This window comes from Mya arenaria, chromosome 5, assembly GCF_026914265.1.
Source record: "Mya arenaria isolate MELC-2E11 chromosome 5, ASM2691426v1".
NCBI lineage: Eukaryota > Metazoa > Mollusca > Bivalvia > Myida > Myidae > Mya > Mya arenaria.
In genome coordinates, this window is record NC_069126.1 from 56,210,233 (window position 1) to 56,236,716 (window position 26,484).

Sequence of the window (26,484 nt, forward strand, 5' to 3'; positions counted from 1 at the left end):
AACTGGATGTATAGGCATCTCCCGCATATTTCAATAGGGTCATTTCAATGCTTCAATTTTGCATCTTTCTTTTAGTAAACAATATCCCGGATGTTTATAAAACTGAAGCTTAACCTTTTGTGTATTGATTTTCCCTTGAAAATATTGTCTGCTAAAATTTGAAGGTAATTATTTATACTGCCAAACGCAGGTGTGAGATCCACTGTGACGTTATAAAACCTCAAGGCCGAGTACTGTATGGTAAATCCCCAAATGCATTGAAACGCAAATCATTGAATATATTATGTCAGTTTAATTTACCATTCAAATCAATAAAGATTATAATTATTTGTAGATAATATTTTGTGTTACAAACAATAGAAACAATAAGTAGCTGAGAAAATGATGAGTAAATTTTCTGCTGAGCTAATTGATGGCCAGCATGGTTCCAGCTGTAAAATAGGTCAGGTAAACACATTTGTGCAAGTGTTTAATTCATACTGGGAAAGCTGATAACAGCTTTCTTTTTGTAAACAATTTTATGAGGGGGTAATAAAGTTAAACAGACACTCTGGACTGGATCTCTCAGTTGGATGACACTGGATATTCCTGCCATATTTCTGTGTATTATACACGAGAACATCTATTGTCGGCTTTTAATCCAGATGGGTCCTTTTATGATAGGTGTAATAAAATTTAGATCGATCCCAGCATTTTTTTACCCTTTGATTTATAAAGTTATGACATTTTAAAGAAATGTAACAATTCCATCTTGGAAATGCATTCACAGATGAAATAAAATAATTTTATATTTCATCATTGACACCATTTACTAGATAATTTAATTATCTATTAAAAATGTATTCACATAAAAAAGATTTGGCCACAATTATTTGGAGTTATATTAAGTTTAAGGTCATACTGCTGTAATAATTTGCTCTTTTTCATTCCCTAAAATTCCTATACAGATAAGGACTGCTTATCAGTAAGTTGGCTATTGACTGGGAGGTGTAATCTGGCCACTTGCCTATGTGCTAAAGGGTTAAGATAAATGGTAAGAGATAAGCAATCAGAGACTTCTCTATAGGCTATATATGGTAGGTATGAAACACATGAAGATAAGATGGGAAATATTACTCAGCCTAAAGAATTTGATGATTCTTACCTATCAATTAGATAACATGCAAAAGTTAAACAATTATAGAAATGTCAAACAAGAGTAAATGAAATCAGTATGATAGTTATTTGATAAAACAATATAGGAAACAACTATTCAAAAGTTCATCTGCAGCCACAGTCACACAGTGATACATACAGTAGAGAGGGTGCAGGCAAAAATATTGGAGAAAAAAAAATGGGTAAAAACACTTCATATCATAGATAGAACGCAGTGGAAAAATGTCAAAGAGCTGAAAAATTGAGCACCCATCGTATTTGTTTTGATGATTTATTTTTGGATTGTGAAAATGGCAAAGGTTAATGTAAACCATTTTTTTGCTCGACTGTTCGAAGAATAAGGAGAGCTATACTACTCACCCAAGCGTCGGCATCGGCGTCACCCCTTGGTTAAGGTTTTGCGTGCAAGCATACAGGTTAATATCTCAGCAACTACTTGAGGTATTGCATTGAGACTTTATACAATGGTACTCAACCATCCAACCTACTTAATTGACCAAGTTTGATAACTCTACTTTGCATTTAATGCCAATAATAGGCCTTTATTATTTGACTTAGAAATTCTGGTTAAGGTTTTGCGTGCAAGCACACATAGGTTAATATCTCGGCAACTACTTGAGGTATTGCGTTGAGACTTGATAAAATGGTACTCAACCATCCAACCTACTCAATTAACTAAGTTAGATAACTCTAGTTTGCATTTAATGCAAATAATAGGCCTTTATTATTTGAATAAGAAATTCTGGTTAAGGTTTTGTGTGCAAGCACACATAGGTTAATATCTCAGCAACTACTTGAGGTATTGCATTGAGACATGATACAATGGTACTCAACCATCCATCCTACTTAATTTACCAAGTTAGATAACTCTAGTTTGCATTTAATGCAAATAATAGACCTTTATTATTTGACTTGAAATTCTGGTTAAGGTTTTGCGTGCAAGCACACGTAGGTTAATATCTCAGCAACTACTTGAGGTATTGCATTGAGACTTGATACAATGGTACTCAACCATCCAACCTACTCAATTAACCAAGTTAGATAACTCTAGTTTGCATTTAATGCAAATAATAGACCTTTATTATTTGACTTAGAAATTCTGGTTAAGGTTTTGCGTGCAAGCACACATAGGTTAATATCTCAGCAACTACTTGAGGTATTGCATTGAGACTTGATACAATGGTACTCAACCATCCAACCTACTCAATTAACCAAGTTAGATAACTCTAGTTTGCATTTAATGCAAATAATAGACCTTTATTATTTGACTTAGAAATTCTGGTTAAGGTTTTGTGTGCAAACACAGATAGGTTAATATCTCAGCAACTACTTGAGGTATTGCATTGAGACTTGATTCAATGGTACTCAACCATACAACCTACTTAATTAACCAAGTAAGATAACTCTAGTTTGCATTTAATGCAAATAATAGACCTTTATTATTTGACTTAGAAATTCTGGTTAAGGTTTTGTGTGCAAACACACATAGGTTAATAGCTCAGCAACTGCTTGAGGTATTGCGTTGAGACTTGATACAATGGTACTCAACCATCCAACCTACTTCATTTACCAAGTTAGATAATTCTAGTTTGCATTTAATGCAAATAATTGCCCTTTATTATTCGACTCAGAAATTCTGGTTAAGGTTTTGCATGTAAGCACACGTAGGTTAATATCTCAGCAACTACTGGATGAATTGCATTGAGACTTTATAAAATGGTACTCAACCATCCAATCTACTTAAATAACCAAGTAAGATAACTCTAGTTTGCATTAAATTCAAATAATGGCCCCTTTTTTATTCAACATAGAAATTCTGGTTAAGGTTTTGCATGTAACCACTTTTAAGTCAATGCTTCAACAAATACATCATGTATTGCATTGAAACTTTACACACAGGCTCCCAACCATTTAACCTTCTTATTTAATCAAGTAAGATAACTCTATCTTTCATATTATGTAATTTTTGCCCTTTTATTATAATGCGACTTAGAAGTTCTGGTTAAGGTCTTGCATGTTAGCACACTAGGATAATATCTCAGCAACTACTTGATGTACTGCATTGAGACTTTATACAATGGTATTCAACCACCCAACCTAATTGAATTATCAAGTTAGATAACTGTGTTTTGCAAATAATGGCCCTTTATTATTACACTTAAAAATTCTGGTTAAAATTTTGCATGTAACCACATTTATGTTAATATCTCCGCACATCATGTATTGCATTGAAATCTAATCTAACAGTGATCCATGCATGTTTAGCCTAAACTTTTCAATCCTTACACTGAAAAGCGACGGAATAGTCGAGCGCGCTGTCTCTGTGACAGCTCTTGTTTTTAAATAACAAACTAATATGTGTTTCTTTGTTTATTTCATGTTAATAAATAAGACATAATGAGCATGGAAAGTAACAGTAGCTTAAGTAAGAGCACAAATAATAAACAACAGTCTTACTCAGTCACCTTGACAATATGTCAACATCTTCAGCTTAGTATTAAAACATGTGGTAAAGAAAGATCAAACTAAAACCCTACCATTACAACAGTTTGTACAATTGGTGTGTTTTTATAATAAAAGGCAGACCTTTACACATTTGAAAAGCATTGACAGTGACAATATTGCTAATTTGCAATGTGCATTTTCCTCATTGAGACAACGTTCAGTGACCTTGACCCGGGTCTATACCTCAAAGGTCAATGTCACAAGAGACTTTTTAAGGTCAGAGTACACATGCTCGTGTCCCTACTATAACTTACTTATTCATTGATGTATTACCTTATAACTTGGTACAAATGTGTCCTCATTGAGACGATGAGCAATGACCTTGACCCGTGTCCAAACCTCAAAGGTCAACGTCACACAAGACATTTACAGGTCAGAGTACACATGCTAGTGTCTTCGCTATAACTTACTTAAGCATTGGTGGATTACCATATAACTTGGTACAAATGTTGTCCTCATCAAGACGATGTTCATTGACCTTGACCCGAGTCCAAACCTCAAAGGTCAATGTCACACAAGACATTTAAAGGTCATAGTACACATGCTCGTGCCCTAACTATAACTTACTTATTCATTGATGGATTACCTTATAACTTTGTACAAATGTGTCCTCATTGAGACGATGTGCAGTGACCCTGGTCCATATTTCAAAGGTCTAGGTAACATGAGAAATTTAAAAGTCAGAGTACATAATTAAAAGTGTTTGTTAATTGAAAGTGTTAAACACGTTGCACCCATTGATACTTTGCGCACTCTGCTGAGCATTATCATATTATGTGCAACAAGTTTAATATTTTGATAAACAATGGATACAAATGTGATAAGGCCACAACAAATTGATCATTTGTTTGACAGTTGACAGTCTTTTTTTGTCGGCAATATTTTGCAGAATGCACCGTTGTTATTTGTTTCCGGTATTAATTTTCAGGTTACTCTCAGTTTTCGTTATGTAAAATACACGTTTTGAGTGAAAATCAGTGTCATAGTCAATGGATTATAGTCTTCAGTAAAGTGTTAAATCATAACTAAATTGGATTTTAAGTGCAAAACTTATATTAAAATTCACGGACACACGACTTACAACAATTGAACATGTTTTCATGAGTTTTTTTAAATTCTAAAATGCATTTCTCAGTTTTCATATACTCATAATTGTTATAAACAGATAAAAATAGTAGGAATTGTAAATGCTTTAGGAACAGTCTGTATTTATGCACCAGTCAAATATAACCACTGCCTCCCCAGGTCCAGGGGATAGCCGGGGAAATGGGCCGTGTTTTTACCTTCCATGTTGCCCAGCAGTGCCGGGTGAATGCAGTGGATTTACCCAGGGTTGACTGGAGTGAAAGTCAAAGTCCCCACTATTCCCTGGACCTTGGGGGGCCGTGGTTACAATTGACTAGTGCATTACACATACATGTACAGTATAAAAATAACATCAGTAAAATCAGAAAATAAAACCTTTTTCATAAGTAAAATGACTATTTTAATTTTCTCAATTCTTTGTTCTTATCCACTTGTTTTCTTTGATCGATTTGTAGTTAAGTGGCCTGTTATTAAACTGGCCTGTTTCTTACGGGCATTAAAGCTATGGAGGCCGTCATGTTATTCTTTTTCAAGGCACAGACCTATAAACCATACGTTCGGACCTATAAACCATAGGTTCGTGGTAAAGGCGAGGTCTTGAAAGGGAAACATCTTTATTACACTACCTGCTCTAATATAATGACCGGTGCCACATTTGCAGATTTGTTTGATACTACTTCAATTATATTGTCCTGCAATTCAATCCACAGTGTCTCTTTTTTTAGAAATGTTCTCTTTGTTATTAACGTTTTCGATCTTCTGCAATGTCAAAGTCACTTCAATTTTAATATGTGCTTCAAGAGGTTCAAATTTAGACCTGACCCAATATTAGGAAATGCTCAAATGATGAATTACCGGTACTCTTACTAGTCTTAAATGTTTTTTGTGATAGTAAGTTATGGAATGAATACAATAGTTTTCTTTTTGGTCTTCGAATAATTGCACGTTACTATGAGGAATGTTGTCTTCACAATATATCCACGTTTTAATTTAAGTTAATAGTAAAGCACTGGATCTTATTGCCATATGTTAAATATTGAGACAGATTTTGATGTGATTTAATCAAAACCTTTTCATCTATAACTGAGAACCTATGTTTGCAATTAAAAAGCATTTCTTGACATAATTGTATGATAAATTTGGTAAGACATAATTTTTAAAAAAAATTCGCTCGCTCGCTCCTACTTTTCTTTGTCAAAATCTGTAGAACAAATGATCAATTTGTTGTGGCTTAATGTATTTATAAAATGTGTTTTCTCTTCAAAAGCAGTAAAACAATGTTAAGATGTCACCACAATATATATACATGTATGTATCTCTTTATCGAAATTACTTAAGGTTTGCTATTTTTTGATGTTATAAATCAAAGACTCATTTTCCTTCTTAATTTTTAACCAAAATAACTTTCTCATTGATCTTACCTACACTTCCGACAATTCTAAATAACTTGAACAAATATCTTATATAACAGTCATGTTCATATATTCAAGAATATTTAGGTTTCATCAAACAACTTGTATTTCCTATTTTCCAACTCTTGACCTGTGGTGGAGTTCAACTTTTGTCAGATTCAACTTACCAGTCAGGTTCAGAGAAAAACAAAATGTTCTAATAAACAGTTGGGGGGATATAGCTGTCCTTTGGGCTGCCTTGTATTTCAAGGGATACTAGTCAGCTGAAAAACTAAATAATCTGTTGCCCAGTGAGTGTACAATTTTACCCATTCAATTTCAAAACGAAAGATTGAGTAAACCAAATAATTAAGCAATATAGCTGTACTTATATTTAACTTCATCAAAATAATAGAACTGCTTCACTTTATTTCTTCCATTCTTTGCAAGAGTTATTAAAAAGAACAAAGTCTGTTTGTAACTCTTGAATAGCAATGCATAAAATTTATGTAAATATAATTATCAAATTTACTGAAAAATATTGTTTTGCACACAACAAAATGATTATTTGTTTGATGGATTTACCACACCTAAAGAGTGAAAAATGAAAAGAAAAAATATATTTATATATATATAATGTGACCTTTTGGCATAATTTCTCATTTTTGAAGCTACAAAATGAAATTTGGACCATGAGTATAGTTTTGAAAACAAATAATAATGCTTTCCCTGGATGACCTTGACTGTGACCTTTTAACCTACTTTCTTACTTTTGAAGTTACAGCAATGGAATTCGGACCATGTATACAGTTTTGTAAACACATAATCAATGTTGTCCTTGGATGACATTGACTGTGACCTTTTGACCTACTTACCTTTAAATTTAAAGCCTCAACAATGAAATATGGACCATGCAAAAAGTTTTGTAAAGATATATCAATTTTGTCCTTGCATGGCCTTGACTATGCCCTTTTGACGTACAGTCTTATTAGCTCTACTGGCCAAAGGCCAGAAGAGCTTATGCGATGGTAATGTGTACGTAGTATGTGCAGCCGTGCGTCCGTGCGGTCGTGCGTTCGTGTGTCTATAAACAATTGCTTGTGAACACGATACAGTCTTCAGTTTTGATTGTATCTCGATGAAACTTGTACAGTATCTAGATATCCATTAGAGCTGGGTTCCTTTCGAAAACCAGCCAGATCCGCCCATGCATGCTTAGATTATGGCCCTTGAACGTATAAAAAAATGCTATTGTGTATACAATTGGTTGTGAACACGATACAGTCTTCAGTTTTGATTGTATCTCGATGAAACTTATACAGTATCTAGATATCCATTAGAGCTCGGTTCCTTTCGAAAACCAGCAAGATCCGCCCATGAATGCCTAGATTATGGGCCATGAAAGTTTTAAAGAAATGCTTTCTATTTTTAGTCTGCATGAGCGAATTCTATTTTAGCCAAGTTTACATGTACATGTAAATTCAAGTCTAGAGTTAAGGGAGACAATTTGCAAGTCTAGGATTTTGAGAGACAATTTGCTTTTTGCTTCTGCAGTTGATTTTGTGAATTACTCTGCCTTGTTCTTGTTGAAAGCCCAAAGGCCATTTTTTAGCTTGAAGTTCTGTAGTTTGCGCATTCATCTTAACAAAATTGGTTGTGAATGTTTAAGTTATGCACCTGGTGTCATTACTGGCCACACCCAGAGTTCACAGGTTTGGTAAACATAAATCTGGAAAGGTTTGAAAATGTTTTTGTGTGTTCGTGCATCCATCTCAGCACAATTGATTGTGAATGTTTGTTCAAATTGATCAATGTTGTCCTAGGATGCCCTTGACTTTGACCTTTTGACCAACTTTTTTTAACTTTTAAAACTACGGAAATTTTTACTATGAGTACAGTTTTTAAAGCATTTTTTTTTTGTCAGATGACTTTTACTTGGCATAAAATAGTTCATGCAACTAATCTGCTTACAATACTTTCTGGGCTCAGATGTTGAACGTGCTACGTTTTCAGGTAACCCAAACACAAAACATTAACTATATGTCTGTTGCCTCTTATCCATACATACATGCTCTGGATTGATATGACCACAAAAGCCATGCCAGTATAGCATAGGCCCTTTTGGGCCTCTTGTTTTTGAAGCCAGAACAATGACAATTTGTACAGTTTTGTAAACATATATCAATGTTGTCCTTGGATGACCTTGACTTTGACCTACTTACATTTAAAGCCTCAGCTATGAAATATGGACCATGCAAAATGTTTTGTAAACATATATCAATTATGTCCTTGCATGGCCTTGACTATGACCTTTTGACATACAGTCTTATTTTTGAAGCCAGAACAATGAAATTTGGACCATTTGTACAGTTTTGCCAACAAATATCAGTGATGACCTTGACTCATTCCTTTTGACCTTCTTTCTTATGTTTATAGCTACAGCAATGAAATTTGGACTAGTGTACAGTTTTAAAAACAAATATCAATGCTGTGCATGGATGACCTTGATTGTGATCGTTTGACCTACTTCCTTATTTTGGAAGCTTCTGTAATATTAAGTTTCGATCAAGTGTACTGTTTAGCAAAAAATTATCAACATTGACATTGTCACGTGTCTTTTTGATTTACTTTCATAGTTTTGAAGTTACAGCTTTGAAATTTTGACCATGTGTACAGTTTTGAGAACAAATATCAAGCATGGATATTTGCTGTGTGGCATTGACAATTATTCCTTTACCACAATTGTTGAAATTATACCCCTGGGTTCAAAATTGGCCCTGCCACGAAGGTAACATGTGTTACATATAGATATAAAGGGGAAAACTTAGATATTTGTTGTGTAATATTGTTTGGTGGTAACAAAGGTCAAAAACTTTTACTTAGGTAAGCGATTTAGGGCCATGATGACCCTCAAACTTTTGTCCTGACAATGACTTGCAAACTACTGTATTTTAGCCTATTACAGAGTTATTGCCATTTGTAACCTTTTCTTGTCTGGATCACAACTTTAAAACTACTATGATATTGCAGTATGTGACTACGTTTTAATTTAGTATATATTTCCCTTCAGAGTTTCAAATCAGTCATAAAATTTTGGTTATGGATGAAAAGTCAAAATTGATATGCTTGTGTTTGGCATCAGCAATTTTCAACAAGCCAATAAAGCATTTTACTAGTGCATGACTTGAGGGCTTGTGCTTTCAATATTTCCTTTCACTTGTGTATTTTAAAGAAAACTTAATAAATTGTAACCAATTATACAGATTTACCTAAAATATATTGCTTTTATTTTCAGAAACTGTACAAATTAGTCACTCCTCTTCAAAGGTTGGTGTGTCTTCTGTTATCCAGTGCACAAGTGACAATGGTAATGGCATGGATTGGATTGTAAATGGCAGTACTGTTGGAATATGCTCTCGAACTATAGCTAACTCCTGTTTGCCTGCTTGTGCTGAGTGCTCATCAGTCATTGGTAGTCCAGCAAATACCTTTTCATACACTATTAATACTGTTGGCTACGCTAACTGTATAAAATATGGATGCCAAGAAGGAAACACTGGATTGCTTTCTGAATTTACACTTGAAGTTACAGGTAAAATGTTCACATTGAATAATTATGACCTTGAAATAATCATTATTATGCCCCCCTTCGAAGAAGAGGGGTATATTGCTTTGCATATGTCGGTCGGTAGGTCGGTGGTTCAGTCCGTCGGTAGACCAAAGCTTGTCCGAGTGATAACTCAACAATTCCTGGACGTATGGTCATCAAACTTGACATGAAGGTTGGGCCTGACCAGTAGATGACCCCTATTGATTTTAGGGCTCATCGGGTCAAAGGTCAAGGTCACAGTGACCTTTAATGGTAAAATAATTTTAAAGCTTGTCCGAGTGATAACTCAACAATGCCTAGACCTATGGTCATCAAACTTGATATGGAAGTTGGGCCTGACCATTAGATGATCCTATTGTTTTTGGGGGTCATCGGGCCAAAGGTCAAGGTCACAGTGACCTTGAATGGTAAAAGGATGTCCGAGTGATAACTCGACAATGCCTGCACCCTTGGCCCTCATTCTTGACTTGGAGGTTGGGCCTGACCAGTAGCTGACCCCTATTGTTTTTGGGGCTCATCGGGTCAAAGATCAAGGTCATAGTGACATTGAATGGTAAAAGGTTGTCCAAGTGATAACTCAACAATGCTTGCACCCATGGCCCTCATAATTGACTTGGAGGTTGGGCCTGACCAGTAGATGAACATTATTGTTTTTGGGGGTCATCGGGCCAAAGGTCAAGGTCACAGTGACCTTGAATGGTAAAAGGTTGTCCATGTGATAACTCAACAATGCCTACACCCATGGCCCTCAAACTTGACTTGGAGGTTGGGCCTGACCAGAAGATGACCCCTATTGTTTTTGGTGTCATCGGACCAAAGGTCAAGGTCACAGTGACCTTGAATGGTAAAAGGTTGTCCGTGTCATTACTCGACAATGCCTGCACCTATGGCCCTCAAAACTTGACTTGGAGGTTGGGCCTGACCAGTAGATGACCCCTATTGTTTTTGGGGCTCATCGGGTCAAAGATCAAGGTCATAGTGACATTGAATGGTAAAAGGTTGTCCGAGTGATAACTCAACAATGCCTGCACCCATGGCCCTCATAATTATGCCCCCCTTCGAAGAAGAGGGGTATATTGCTTTGCACAGGCATGTCGGTATGTTGGTCGGTCGGTCCGTCGGTCAGTCCGTCGGTAGACCAAAGCTTGTCCGAGTGATAACTCAACAATTCCTAGACGTATGGTCATCAAACTTCACATGAAGATTGGGCCTGACCAGTAGATGACCCCTATTGATTTTGGGGGTCATCGGGTCAAAGGTCAAGGTCACTGTGACCTTTAATGGTAAAATAATTTTAAAGCTTGTCCGAGTGATAACTCAACAATGCCTGCACCCATGGCCCTCAAACTTGACATGGAGGTTAGGCCTGACCAGGAGATGACCCCTATTGTTTTTAGGGGTCATCAGACCAAAAGTCAAGGTCACAGTGACCTTGAATGGTAAAAGGTTGTCCGAGTGATAACGTGACAATGCCTGCACCCATGGCCCTCAAACTTGACTTGGAGGTTTGGCCTGACCAGTAGATGACCCCTATTGTTTTTGGGGGTCATTGGGCCAAAGGTCAAGGTTACAGTGACCTTGAATGGTAAAAGGTTGTCCGATTGATAACTCAACAATGCCTGCACCCATGGCCCTCAAACTTGACTTGGAGAATTGGCCTGACCAGGAGATGACCTCTATGGTTTTGGGGGGTCATCTGGCCAAAGGTCAAGGTCACAATGACCTGGAATGGTAAAAGGTTGTCCGAGTGATAACTCGACAATGCCTGCACCCATGGCTCTCAAACTTGACTTGGAGATTGGGCCTGGCCAGAAGATGGTCCCTATTGATTTAAGGGGTCATGGGGCCAAAGGTCAAGGTCACAAGGACCTGGAATGGTAAAAGGTTATCCGAGTGATAACTTGACAATGGCTGCACCCATGGCCCTCAAACTTGATTTGGAGGTTGAGCCCGGCCAGAAGATTGTCCCTATTAATTTTAGGGGTCATTGGGCCAAAGGTCAAGGTCACAGTGACCTTGAATGATAAAAGGTTGTCCAAGTGATAACTCAACAATGCCTGCACCCATTGCCCTCAAACTTGACATGGATGTTGGGCCTGACCAGTAGATGACCCCTATTGATTTTAGGGGTCAAAGGTCAAGGTCACAGTGACCTTGAAAGCAAACTCGACAATTCTTGGTCCTATGGTCATCAAACTTGACATGAAGGTTGGGCCTGCCCATTAGATGACCCCAATCTACTTTGGAGGTCATCAGGCCAAGGTCAATGTCACAGTAACCTTTAACGCAAAATAGTTAACAAATCTTCTCCCACTGATATCTCAACAATGCCTGAACCTAAGATCATTAAACTTGACATGGATGTTAAGCCTGACCAGTAGATCACCCTTATTGATTTAGGACTCATAGAGCCAAAGGTCAAGGTCACAGTGATCTTGAATGGTAAAAGGTTGTCCGAGTGATAACTCAACAATGCCTAAACCCATGGCCTTCAGACTTAACTTGGAGTTGCATCTGACTTGTAGATGACCCCTTATGATTTAAGTGGTCATCGGGTCAAAGGTCAAGGTCATAGTGACCTTGAACGAAAAAAACTTGTCTTGTGATAACTTGACAATGCCTTCACCCATGGCCCTCAAACTTGACATTTAGGTTTCTGGTGACCAGCTGATGACTCTGGATTTTGAGTTCATAGAGTCAAAGGTCATGACGGTCATAACACACTTTATCCTCACACTTTAATGGTCATAATCTTAAAACAGCAACAAATCAGCTGTCATTTCGGTCCATGCATATTTTATTCAATTGTCCATATAATCCTGACAACATGGCGCTCAGGGGGGGGCATAATGTTTGACAAACATCTCTTGTTGACTTGGAGGTTGGGCCTGACCAGTAGATGAACCCTATTGTTTTTGGGGGTCATCTGGCCAAAGGTCAAGGTCACAGTGACCTTGAATGGTAAAAGGTTGTCCATGTGATAACTCGACAATGCCTACACCTATAGCCCTCAAACTTGACTTGGAGGTTGGGCCTGACCAGTAGATGACCCCTATTGTTTTTGGGGGTCATCGGGCTAAAGGTCAAGGTCACAGTGACCTTGAATGGTAAAAGGTTGTCCATGTGATAACTCGACAATGCCTGCACCTATGGCCCTCAAACTTGACTTGGAGGTTGGGCCTGACCAGTACATGACCCCTATTGTTTTTGGGGCTCATCGGGTCAAAGATCAAGGTCATAGTGACCTTGAATGGTAAAAGGTTGTCTGAGTGATAACTCAACAATGCCTGCACTCACAGCCATCAAACTTGAAATGGAGGTTGAGCCTGACCAGCAGATGGCCCATATTGATTTTAGGGGTCATTGGGCCAAAGGTCAAGGTAACAGTGACCTTGAATGGTAAAAGGTTGTCCATGTGATAACTCGACAATGCCTACACCCATGGCCCTCAAACTTGACTTGGAGGTTGGGCCTGACCAGTAGATGACCCCTAGTGTTTTTGGGGGTCATCGGGCCAAAGGTCAAGGTCACAGTGACTTTGAACGATAAAAGGTTGCCCGAGTGATAACTCAACAATGCCTGCGCCCATGGCCCTCAAACTTGACTTGGAGGTTGGGCCTGACCAGTAGATGACCCCTATTGATTTAAGGGGTCAGAGGTCAAGGTCACAGTGACCTTGAAAGCAAACTCGACAATTCCTGGACCTATGGTCATCAAACTTGACATGAAGGTTGGGCCTGACCAGTAGATGACCCCTCTTGACTTTGGGGGTCATCAGGCCAAGGTCAAGGTCACAGTAACATTTTACGCAAAAAAGTTAACAAATCTTCTCCCAGTGATATCTCAACAATGCCTGAATCTATGATCATCAAACTTGACATGTAAGTTGGGCCTGACCAGGAGATGACCCTTATTGATTTTAGGAGTCATTGGGTCAAAGGTCAGGTTCACAGTGACCTTGAATGCGAATATGTTTCAAGTGATAATTGGACAATTCCTGCACCCATGGCCCTCAAACTTGACTTGGAGTTGTGTCTGACCTGTAGATGACCCCTTATGATTTAAGGGGTCATTGGATCAAAGGTCAAGGTTACAGTGACCTTGAACGAAAAATGCTTGTCTGTGTGATAACTTGTCAATGCCTGCACCCATGGCCCTCAAACTTAACATTTAGATTTTTGGTGACCAGCTGATGACTACTATGGATTTTGAGGTCATAGAGTCAAAGGTCATGGTCATAACACACTTTATCCTCAAACTTTGAATGGTCATAATCTTAAAACTGCCTCAACGGCATACAATGTTAGCGACAAATCAGCTGTCATTTTGGTCCATGCATATTTCATTCAATTGTCCATATAATCCTGACAACATGGCGCTCAGGGGGGACATAATGTTTGACAAACATCTCTTGTTATGTTTGGGCTCATCAGGTCAAAGGTCAAGGTCACAGTGACCTTGAAGGCAAACTTGACAATTCCAGGAATTATGGTCATTAAACTTGACATGAAGGTTGGACCTGACCAGTAGATGACCACTCTTGATTTTCGGTTTCAACAGGTCAAAGGTCAATGTCACAGTGACCTTTAACACGAAAAAGTTAACAAAGCTTCTCCCAGTGATATCTCAACAAAGCTTGGACCTATGATCATTAAACTTGACTAGGGGGTTGGGCCTGACCTGTAGATGACCCTTTTAATTTTAGGGGTCATCAGGACAAAGTTCAAGGTCACATCGACCTTGAATGCAAAAAGCTTGTGTGATAATTTGACACTGCCTGCACCCATGGCCCTAAAACTTGACTTGGAGGTCCATGCATATTTCATTCAATTGTCAAAATAATCCTGACAACATGGCGCTCAGGGGGGCATTATGTTTGACAAACATCTTCTGTTTTGGTTACATTTACTGTTGCTAAATATCGTAAAAGATTATTGTAAAATTTACTTAAGAACTCATATAAAACCTTTTGAGTTGATGTCCAGAAAATAGTGTCACATTTGGCTTGCACAAGAAATTCTGTTACTGACTTTCAGAATTGAGGCTGGCAAAAAAATGATTTTCTTGGTCAATGACTCTAAAAATACAATCAAAGCGCGAGGCGCTGAAAGACTATCTGCGGGCAAATATGTGAGAGTTGCAAATTTTATTTGAACTATGGGAACGGGTGAAGGGCACATACATAAAAGTGAAAAATGTGCCAAGAGCGCTTGTGCCAACACTGAGCGAGGAAACAAACATATCTATATCTTTATGGCGTCTTGTGTCATTTTGTTTTTGTAAATGTCACTTCAATCGTCGTAATACCCTATCCCCATGTATTTATTGTTACAATGCATGCCCCATTTCAAGCGTTTCTAAAGGTTTTTCGTTGATTTGATAAGATACCATACGATAGGAAAATACAATACATCATATATATTTCATTTCCTTTTATTAACATACGCGTTTTGTTTAGGGAAAATCATTTTTTTACAGACAACTTCACAGGGATGATAAAATTCCGGATTAATCCGGAATTCCAGATTTAAGGCCTCACGGATCAATTTTGAGATAAATGTAAATTCGTTGAGATTTTTCTAGGGGGGAGGGGTACAGGGAGCGATTCGAGCTCAGTTCGAACAATATGGGTACGAAAGGTGAGTTTTCCGGAAGTGTTGAGCCGGAAATTATCGAACCTATTTACGTCTTAGCAGTCGAGCCATATGATTGGTTAAGATAGCATCGGGTGAATACGGAAATTACCGATGGGACTAGAAGACAGTATTTTAATATGACAGACAACGAAGACGAATAAACGAGTATTGGGAAAAAAAACGACCACCACCAACTTCTAAAAACGTTGATTCGTCGATTTAAAGGTATATTAGCTATTTATTTTTAAGAGAATTTCCCGAAACGTTTCTTAAGTTAATAGAATGTGATAAACTGAGAATGGCTTTTGCGCATGTAGCAATATTTCGGAATTCCCGATTCGGATTGTGTCATAATAATCGATTTTTATTTTACAAATTTTATTTGGCCGTTTGAAGTTTACGCTGTAAACCGTTTCTTTATTGTTCTCATAATGTTTGAAGCATTGTTCTCAATGAGAAGTGGCTGTTGACCATAATGGAAGGTCCAAATGAAAATTGGGTTGGTTCAAATAAAAAAATAAAAAATGAATACATATTTTGTAGTAGTAATATATATTAAGTAGGAGCAGTTTATTTTCTATTTGAGACAGTTCAACAAAACTTCTTGAGGACCAAGTTTGAGTGAGATTTAATATATAGTTGTAATTTGTATTTCCAGGTATGTTGATGGTTCCAAAAGTCAGGGATGAACAGACACCTCAGCCAGTGCATCCAGTTGTTCCTGTCTGACAATTCAATGCAGAGGCCATGATACTTGGATTTATGGCTGAACATGACCTTCCATACTCCCTGGCACCACATGTAGTGAATCTTACTTAAGACATTTGGCAAAGATACAAAAGCTCTCACAAATTAAAACTTCAAAGGTGTACAGCATCATATAAGATGACTTACGGCAAGCCATTTCAATGATAAACTTGTGGAAGAGTTACGTGAAACTCGGTTTTGTCTGAACTTAGACGAGTCAACAAACAAAAACAATGAGAAAACTGTTGCAGCTATTTTTCTGCTATAGAGAAAGAGTGTTGAGACATTTGGCCTCCTTAAAAATCACAAGGGCTGATTCTGAATCAATTTTCAAGAAATTTGAAAGCCTGTTTGAGAGACTTGAACTGCGTGGGACAATCTAGTTTGTGTGCTACTGGACTCCATGTAACACCATGAGGGGAAAAAAATCTGGCCAGAAGACCAGAATACGTCAACTTGTCCCACACCTCATGGACATTGATGGTGACACAGTCCACCATGTCCACATTGGATATTACTTGGAATAATATATATAATAAATAATAATATTATATTCTCATCAAATATGCAGAGAATGGAATAAATACTCTTATGATATATATATATAAAAATTGAATAAATAACACTTTTACAATAAACATTTGCAAGCTTGATAATTGATATGTTTTTCATTATTATAAATCAAACATCCCACAGTGTAGGTTGTTCATACACAGGCATTTGATCATAGCCAGTTGAGTTTTATGGGAAGTGGACAACTGAACCAAAAAGTCAGGTACATGTCTTATGCCTGTGACTTCAGGTAAAAAAGTAAATTTAACTTTATTTAAAGACAAAGGTGTTGAACTTCACTGCTAAGATTCCTGATAATTGTTCTGATTGCGGATGTCTCCTGTTGAACATAATGATATCTACGAAATCGAAAGGTGTACTCCTTGAACACTATTCTAATGCAAAAAAGAGTATTAGAAACCCTGAAATACTGAAAGCTTCGGGGGGCTTCGCCCCCCTTGTCCCCCCACCAGGGCTTTGCCTTGGACCCATCAGGGGCCTTTAGCGGCCCCCTGAACCCCACGCAGACATTTTCAGGATTGGCAACTTGGCTCTGTTATCATCCCTGAACTTCAGCAATAATTCCATCTCATTAGAAATATAAACGCCTAAAATCATTGAATGAATAGTATCTTGTTATTGTGTTGCAGATAAATTACAATGTATAGTATTTGAAGCATTAGCAATGCGAAACCTGAGATACAACTATTATAAACTTAGACAATTATTTTTGTTTCTTTTCTCATAAAAGTCAAATCTTTGTTGTTGCGTAATTAACGTGTTAGTTTTAAAAATGCAAATCATAGAATTTAAGGTCGTCTGAAAGTCACGTGATATGCAAATTACGTAATGACGTTGACGCGCTAAAAATAGATTTGCTTTCGGTTTGTCGCAATTTGTAATTGCTATAAATGCAACATTCTAGGGGGTAAAAAAGTGTCAAAAAAACTAACAGAAGTCATTGGGTAATAAATAGAATTACATCCCATTTGATAAGGCTCCCAATAAGTTGCTGGATTTAAGAGTAGACATTTTGTATATGAATAGTATGGCCTTAGTTTGACAATGTATATTTCTTTGAGTTTCCATTTATTTAAAATTTATCTCATAATTTCATAATTGTATTCTTTAATTCTATGACACTTTTGTATGCAGGCATTAGACTGAAATCAACATATTGATGACTGTACATGTCGCATTTTGCCAATATTTTCATTATTTTTTTTATTTATATACTCCATATATTTTGTCAATAGAATAACAATTTGCTAATATCTTGTGCTTCATGTACAACAAAATATTATGATTTTGTACCACAATGTACAGATGGAGTTCAGTGTACATGAATCATTACACTATTTTAGCAAATTACAGAGTTATTGTCTTTTTCTGTTTTTTTTTGTCAAACTTTTGTCCATACAGTAACTTGAAAACTACTAGATGGAATTTCATAAAACTTCATACAATGATAAATCATAATGAGAGGCGGCATTCAGGGGTATTAATCACCTTCAGTGATAGCTCTAGTTTGTAAAGATTTAACAAACCTGGTCATAACCTGGAGATGGAAGGTCAAAGGTCAAAGGTCACTTTCACAGTAATGTTGAACACAATTTTTGTCCATTGATATCTAGTTATGCTTGGCCCCCAACATGGTTGGAGTGAGGTAAGACATGACAGGCAGATGACCTCTATTTATTTTGAGGTCAGAAGGTCAAAGGTCACAGTTACCTAAAACACAAAAATATTGTTTGATCAATATTTAGAGAACGCTTGGACATATGGACTCAAACTTGGTGGGGTGATTTATGACCTGTAGATCCCTAGTGTCAACCCTTATTCATTTTTAGATCAATGGTTTAGGTAACTAGATTGATCACAGTCAAACTACAGCTCAAACTGAAATATTGTTAATTTATGGCTCTAAATGATCTTGCTAAATTAAATTCAACAAATGAATTTACTTTTCATCATAACTTAACACATTTTTACGGAATTGAATGAAACATCAGGATTGTATATAACATTGTAATACAAGAACTATAACTCTCATTTTTTTATACCAAAATGCCTCCCTTGATGTTGATGTGAAAACAAAATGTTTTAGGACAATATTTGGAAATAAGTTAATGAAATATTAATGGTTGATGATATGCAATTATAAGTTGAACTCAAGCACAGTTCAAGAACGATAACTTTGTTGCCCTTTGTTGGTAATACCTTTTTCTTGACATATTGGCGGGAAAGCTTGCATATGAACACGTGAGTTTCTGCCTGCATCTGTCTATAATCATATTTACTCGTTAATCATCGGAAGGCATCTTTAGTCAAACCCGAGGTATTCAGTTATTTCGGGTTTGCTTCAGGAAAATGATCAACCAATTACGGAAACCATAATTTATTTTTAACTAAGTTAAATAAATGGACCGAAACGAGTTTGCCAAATTAGACGAAATCAGTTTCCAACAAATGAGTTTTTTATGATTTCAATTGAATACTTTCGCAAAGACGCAGCTTATTTGTAACTCAGTTTTCAAGTAACACAAAATTGTTATTTTATTGAAATACTGTAAACAGATGTCAGTTCACACAACCAAGAATATATGCTGGATAAAATTGGCCATCGCCATCTTTGCAACATTGACCGTAGGAAAAAGGAGTTGTGCAGAACTATTTGGGGATGCGAAGCATTAATTTTTAATTGAACAAAACATTTTACACCTATTCAATAATTACAAATAATGGGAACTTTCTGAATATATAGAAAAATGATAAATGTTTCTTTTAAACAATGTCTTAAGTCATTCGACTATGATTTTTTAAATGACCACAAAAATACACCCCTTTCAAACATGAGATTTTTAGAAATTTTTACCGAGTCGTAGGGAATACTGAGCCGTTATTGACTATATTTACTGGATAGTTTTTTTTAGGACACAACAATTTATCAGAATCCGTGTTTTAAAAAATAAATAATCAGTATTGACATTTTATTTGTTTTCTACTTTTTAGAAAAGTACAGTTGGCGGGTTTGTAAATCAAGTCATATAAAAATGTTAACCTATTAATTCATCCATCGATGTGAGTCACTTCCCTTTGCAATTTAATGTAAACAAAAACCTTATCTTCCATATTTTCTCTATTAAAGTAAATTCAGTCAGAAATTGCGTGCGATAAAAATGTCATAAGCATAACACTCCATTTAAAGCTATCAATTATTCTGATTTGATGTGACTTTTTCTCCCTGCCCTTTTTTTTCAGCACCCAGTGGTTTGTAAATTCCAGCTAAAACCCTATTTATGGATCATGTTTATGCCGATTTCCTTTTATGATTTCAGACTTTAGTGTTGATAATTCAACTGCTGTTTTGAACCCACAAGAACCTACTGCAAACACAGATGGGAATGTCAGTATAACTACACCATGCATATTTCCTACAAGTTCTGACTCTATTACTATCAACTGGTACAAGATTTTTGTGAATAAGGTAAAACATTAAAATATATTGTCTATGATTGATTATTATTAATTTTTAATTTTTTCTCGATCTTTCTTAATTTATACAATCAGATCTAGTCAGAATAGATGTCAAAGAATGTTCTGTTGGCTAAGGTAGGATTTAAAAAGAAGAGATTCCAGTAGCAAATAAGCAGTGATTTGTGGATAGGCTGAGTGATTCAGGGCCTTAATGGTTCTCTGTAAAATGCATTATATATACCCTAAGGAGTTGAAACATTTTTTGTTTCCTCTCCTGCAACACTCGTAGATTAAGTGTGGTGCAGTTGGTCGATAAATATTTTGGTAAACCAGTTCTTCAATGAAAACCAGGTTATTAGAATGTCATTCGATTTGGCTGGGCAGGTTCGGGGTCAAATGTTGGTTTCCGCTCAAAAATTTAAGCATTGATGGATAGTGATGAAACTTGGTATGTAGGTTTTGGGGGATGAGGTCAAGGTCTCTGTTACTTAAAATAGAAAATTTCTTTTTAACCACAGTGCTCCAGCTAGCCTGTTTTTTGATGGTACTTGGCCCCTGCCCCTTTTTTTACCACCCTGCCCCCTTTTTGGATAATGCCTTTTTCTCAATTGCTCCATAAACGCCTTATATCCCGTTAGTGCCCTTTTGATTATCAGAAACATCACCGAAGATCGACTTCCCTGTAACCTGCTGTCATAATTGAGACCTATCGCCCAATACTCATGATAGTAGTGTTTCCGCTAGGTGTTTTGAGCACCTGCCAACACCATGCTGCCCCTTTGACTGCTGAAAATGTGCCATGTTGCCATACATGCCATATTTTCTGGAGATCATTCAGGGGGATTTGTTCAGAAAGGCTGAACATTCAGGGGGATTTTGGTAGTATTAAGGGGATATTTTTTTTAGCACGTCTAAGTTGGCGAAATTTCAGTATTTTTAGACGCAAGTACGAAAAAATGTATTCACATATATTTATACCCCCGACAAACGAAGTTTGAAGGGGGTATATTGGAGTCACCCTGTGGTCGGTCGGTCGGTTTGTCGGTCGGTCCGTTGCAATTTACCTTGTCCGGAGCATAACTGAAAAACTACTGGATGGAATTGGATTAAACTTCAAACAATGATAGAGCATAATGAGAGGAAGTGCAGTATACAATAACCATAACTCTATTCTTGTTTATTATTGAGTTATTGCCCTTTGTTACTTTTGTTTGTCCAGAGTATAACTTGAAAAGTACTGGATGGAATTCATTGGAACTTCATACAATGGTAAAGCACAATGAGAGAAAGTGCAGTGTTCAAGAACCATAACTCTACTTTAGCTAATTACTGAGTTATTGCCCTTTATTTGTTTTTGTTTTTTGCTGTCAAATATTTTTCCAGACATTAACTTGAATACTACTAGATGGAATTTATTAAAACTTAATACAATGGTAAAGCACAATGAGAGGAAGTGCAGTGCACAAGAACCATAACTCTATTTCAGCCAATTACAGAGTTACTGCCCTTTGTTACTTTTTTCTTGTCCGGAGCATAACTTGAAATTATTGGATGGAATTTAATAAAACTTCATACAGTGATAGATCATAATGAAAGGGAGTGCAAGAACCATAACTCTATTTTAGGTGATTGCAGAGTATTTGCCCTTTGTTACTTTTCCTTGTTAGGAGCAAAACTTGAAAACTAATTGATGTTATTTAATTTAACTTCATACACTAGTTAAGCACATTGAGAGGATGTGCAGTGTATTAGAACCATAACTCTATTTCAGCAAATCACAGAGTTTTGGCCTTTCGACAGCTGTGATTTAATGGTGTGTTTTTTTGATAGACAAAAAAATAAGAGGAAAAACTGTGTGTAAAAAAAAAATCACTTTTGTTGACGTTGTTTTCTGGCTTGTCTTATTTGCATGACCATATTTAAATTGGGGTAAAGTAAGTGGACCAATTAAAGTGGCTTCAAATCAAATTTTAAGTTAACAGTACTTGATAATGTATGATTCTGGGATTTGGAAACTTGCATGATTTATTGCAGTCTTTCTTGTATTTTAGGCAAACCAGGCGGAGTTGTTGGACGCTAGTAACGCAGACATCCAGTCTTACAGTGAAACAGATACTACTGGATGCAGCATTTGCGGTACTAAGTCGGCTGGTAAAATGATTGTTGGGGTGACATACAAAGCCCCTTCTTCAAATGGAGATGAAATCAAACTGCAAGTGGAGATAATTCATGCAGATTTTACAGATCATCTTTACTACACCTTTGACCAGTCATATTACCTTCCTGGTAAGTTGTCTTTAGATCTTAAACTGAACAAGTGTAATCAAACAATTATTTGCTGCTTTTGAAATCAAACTGTTCAAAGTGTGTTTCTTTTGTTATTTATAAGGAAATGCTTGTATCAATGGCAATTAATGGTGAGAGGAAATCTCAAAATTATCGACTTGTCCACAGACAAGTATAACTTGCCCTTCATAAAAATTTGATTGCCAGAGTTTTAACTTACTAAAATAAAATGTGTAAAAATTACGTGTCACAGTTTAAATTTCTTCTTTCACATGCAAAATACAAACCTTAAAAAGACATTCTCACTGATACGGAGTGTTCATTTGTTGATTATGGAATGAACAATATATAATAGGTTGAATTAGGCATTTTGAATTGCACGTCTTATTACCAAGCTAGGTGTAACAATTTGGCAAAAAATAAGTTATAATGTTAAATTCACAAACTTAATGTTAAATTCACAATGTTTCATGACTTTATTCAAAATACATTAGTTTAACTATGAATGTTCTTTCATCAAATTCTTAAACTACTAGTATACAAGATACTTAAGTAAATTCCAAGGACTATCTATGTTCTTGTAAGAAAATTGTCAACTTGAACTATGTAGTAAGAGAACTACTTAAATTTATGAATCCAGATTCAAGAACTTGGGAGATTTACTCCAGAACCATGTTCACTTACATATTGAGTCTGAGATTGAAACTCGGGGTTAGGAAAGCAAAATCGTGATTGTGAAGAAACTGTAAAAAAGTCATTTATAACAGATAACAGTAATGTTTACCATTAGTATTCTTTTTATTGCAATTTAACAATAAAATTAAAATTTGACATTCTTAGTCTTGTTAGTCTCAAATTCAAATTCTAGACTTAGTGAATGTTGCCCCAGTTCTTGAAGTCTTAAAAAATCTAGATGTAATTGTTAGGTCTTGATCTTTGTTCACAGGGACATTACTTTGGCATTATTTCATATCCAATTTTACCTATTTGTGGTGATCTATTTTAAACCTGCCCGTTTGTGAAAAAATGTCTAAAAATAATGCAAATCTTCCCATTTGTGGAAGTTTGTTTGACCCTGCTATTTTTTTTGAGTCCTAAAAAAGTATAAATTTAAAAAAACACAACATAAATTGCCCCAACCACAGGTATACAATAACTTCAATATTTTTTATTTGTCCAGGGGATTCTCTGATCAACATTTATTACTTCTGCACAAGCATCATTTTACCTTTATCTACATCCAGTATTGTTTTATTTATACCTCTATATAAATCTCTGATAGTTTTATGAGGCACTGTTATGAGTATATATCATATAGTGATATACAGATATGATGTACTTGCAGAAGAAAATATTTACAGGGTTCCCAGAGACTGTGTATTTAAATGTTTTTGCCAAAAATGCATCCACAAGAATGGGGAGGGGTTATAAATATTTTGTATAGATTTTTCCTTGTCCGTCCGTTTGAACTTGCTTAATAACTAAAAGCTTGTGTCTAAGGTCCTCAAACTTGGTAGAGAGGTTGGTCATGACCAGTAGGGGACCTTTATTATACCCCCACAAACGAAGTTTGAGGGGGTATATAGGAGTGAGCTTGTCAGTCGGTCAGTCAGTCGGTCTGTCGGTTTTCATGGTTTCCGGACGATAACTCATGAAAGGCTAGACAGATTTGATTACACAGGTGTAACATCAGAAGATATAGGTCAAGTTCGATATTGAGGCAGGTGGGGCCATGGTCAAGGTCACTGTTACTAAAAATAGAAAAACGGTTTTCGGACGAGAACTCATGAAAGGCTAGACAGATTTGAACAATTTTTGGTACACAGGTGTAACATCAGAAGATACAGGTCAAGTTTGATATTGGGGCTGGTGGGGCCAAGGTCAAGGTCATTGTTACTAAAAATAGAAAAACGTTTTCCGGACGATAACTCATGAAAGGCTTGACAGATTTGAACAATTTTTGGTACACAGGTGTAACATCAGAAGATACAGGTCAAGTTCGATATTGGGGTTGGTGAGGCCAAGGTCACTGTTACTAAAAATAGAAAAACGGTTTCCGGACGATAACTCATGAAAGGCTAGACAGATTTGAACAATTTTTGGTACACAGGTGTAACATCAGAAGATACAGGTCAAGTTCGATATTGGGACTGGTGGGGCCAAGGTCAAGGTCATTGTTACTAAAAATAGAAAAACGGTTTCCGGATGATAACTCATGAAAGGCAAGACAGATTTGAACAATTTTTGGTACACAGGTGTAACATCAGAAGATACAGGTCAAGTTCGATATTGGGGCTGGTGGGGCCAAGGTCACTGTTACTAAAAATAGAAAAACGGTTTCCGGACGATAACTCATGAAAGGCTAGACAGATTTGAACAATTTTTGGTACACAGGTGTAACATCAGAAGATACAGTTTGGTACACAGGTGTAACATCAGAAGATATAGGTCAAGTTCGATATTGGGGCTGGTGGGGCCAAGGTCAAAGTCACTGTTACTATTAATAGAAAAACGGTTTCCGGATGATAACTCATGAAAGGCTAGACAGATTTGAACAATTTTTGGTACACAGGTGTAACATCAGAAGATACAGGTCAAGTTCGATATTGGGGCTGGTGGGGCCAAGGTCAAGGTCACTGTTACTAAAAATAGAAAAACGGTTTCCGGACGATAACTCATGAAAGGCTAGACAGATTTGAACAATTTTTGGTACACAGGTGTAACATCAGAAGATACAGTTTGGTACACAGGTGTAACATCAGAAGATATAGGTCAAGTTCGATATTGGGGCTGGTGGGGCCAAGGTCAAAGTCACTGTTACTAAAAATAGAAAAACGGTTTCCGGACGATAACTCATGAAAGGCTAGACAGATTTGAACAATTTTTGGTACACAGGTGTAACATCAGAATATACAGTTTGGTACACAGGTGTAACATCAGAAGATATAGGTCAAGGTCGATATTGGGGCTGGTGGGGCCAAGGTCAAGGTCACTGTTACTAAAAATAGAAAAACGGTTTCCGGACGATAACTCATGAAAGGCTAGACAGATTTGAACAATTTTTGGTACACAGGTGTAACATCAGAAGATACAGGTCAAGTTCGATATTGGGGCTGGTGGGGCCAAGGTCAAGGTCACTGTTACTAAAAATAGAAAAACAGTTTCCGGATGATAACTCATGAAAGGCTAGTTTTTCTTGTCAGCAGTGTAACTTCTAAATTACTCAACAGATTTAAATATAACAATACATGCATGATAAAAGAAGATGCAGTGTGCAGTAACCTTGGAGTTATGGCCTCTTTTCAAAGGAATGGTTTGCCATTCCTGTGTCCAGGCGGCATTTGGGGGTATTCGTCACTCCTGTGACAGCTCTAGTTGATTTTGATGTCAGTAGGTCAAAGGTCACCTTGTAATCAAATTGACAACTATACTATGCTACAGTCTTTAAACTTGAATGGAAGGATGTTTATGACCTGCTAATGATCCTATTGATTTTGAAGTCAGTAGGTCAAGGGGAATAGTTGCAGTGAAGTAGGTCAAGGGGCATAGTTGCAGTGACCTAGAACACAAAAATCTTGTCAGACTACAGTAGCTTTGGGCCTAAGGTCCTCAAACTTACTAGGGAGGTTGGTCATGGCCAGAAGATGACCCCTATTGATTTTGAGTGGCAGTTACCCAGTCAAAAGGACCTTTAACACAAACCCTTTGTTTGAAGAAAACAATTGGACCTGTAACCAACCTCAAACTGTGTAGGTCATGACCTACAGGTGACCCTTGTAACCATCTTTCAATTTGTTTTTGTGTTATACAATGCCAATTGAGGGGGCATTTGTAACTTGTTTCTTGCAGCTGTAGCTAATAATTGTTTTGAATTGGGCTCTCCAACCAGGTGACATATTCAATTCATGCAAATGCTGAACTTTTTGTACAGCAATAAACAAAAAGGTTCTCGGCATTAATATGTTAATGAAGGTTTTCTTTATTAAGCATGGAAGTCATTCTTGAACTAGAAAAAACAAACAAATGGAATGCAAAATAG

At 36.7% G+C, this 26,484-nt stretch overlaps 1 protein-coding gene across 9 annotated transcripts in view; it reads left to right on the forward strand.

The window, feature by feature from the left end:
- The window catches only part of LOC128236126 (mucin-5AC-like), a 144,446-nt gene that overhangs the window by 63,863 nt on the left and 54,099 nt on the right, over positions 1-26,484 (forward strand). For all 9 annotated transcript variants that reach the window (XM_052950990.1, XM_052950992.1, XM_052950989.1 and 6 more), the window contains 3 exons: positions 9,433-9,729; positions 20,021-20,169; positions 22,211-22,445. In XM_052950990.1, the coding sequence (XP_052806950.1) occupies positions 9,433-9,729; positions 20,021-20,169; positions 22,211-22,445 (681 nt within the window). The remainder of the gene's footprint in view (positions 1-9,432; positions 9,730-20,020; positions 20,170-22,210; positions 22,446-26,484) is intronic.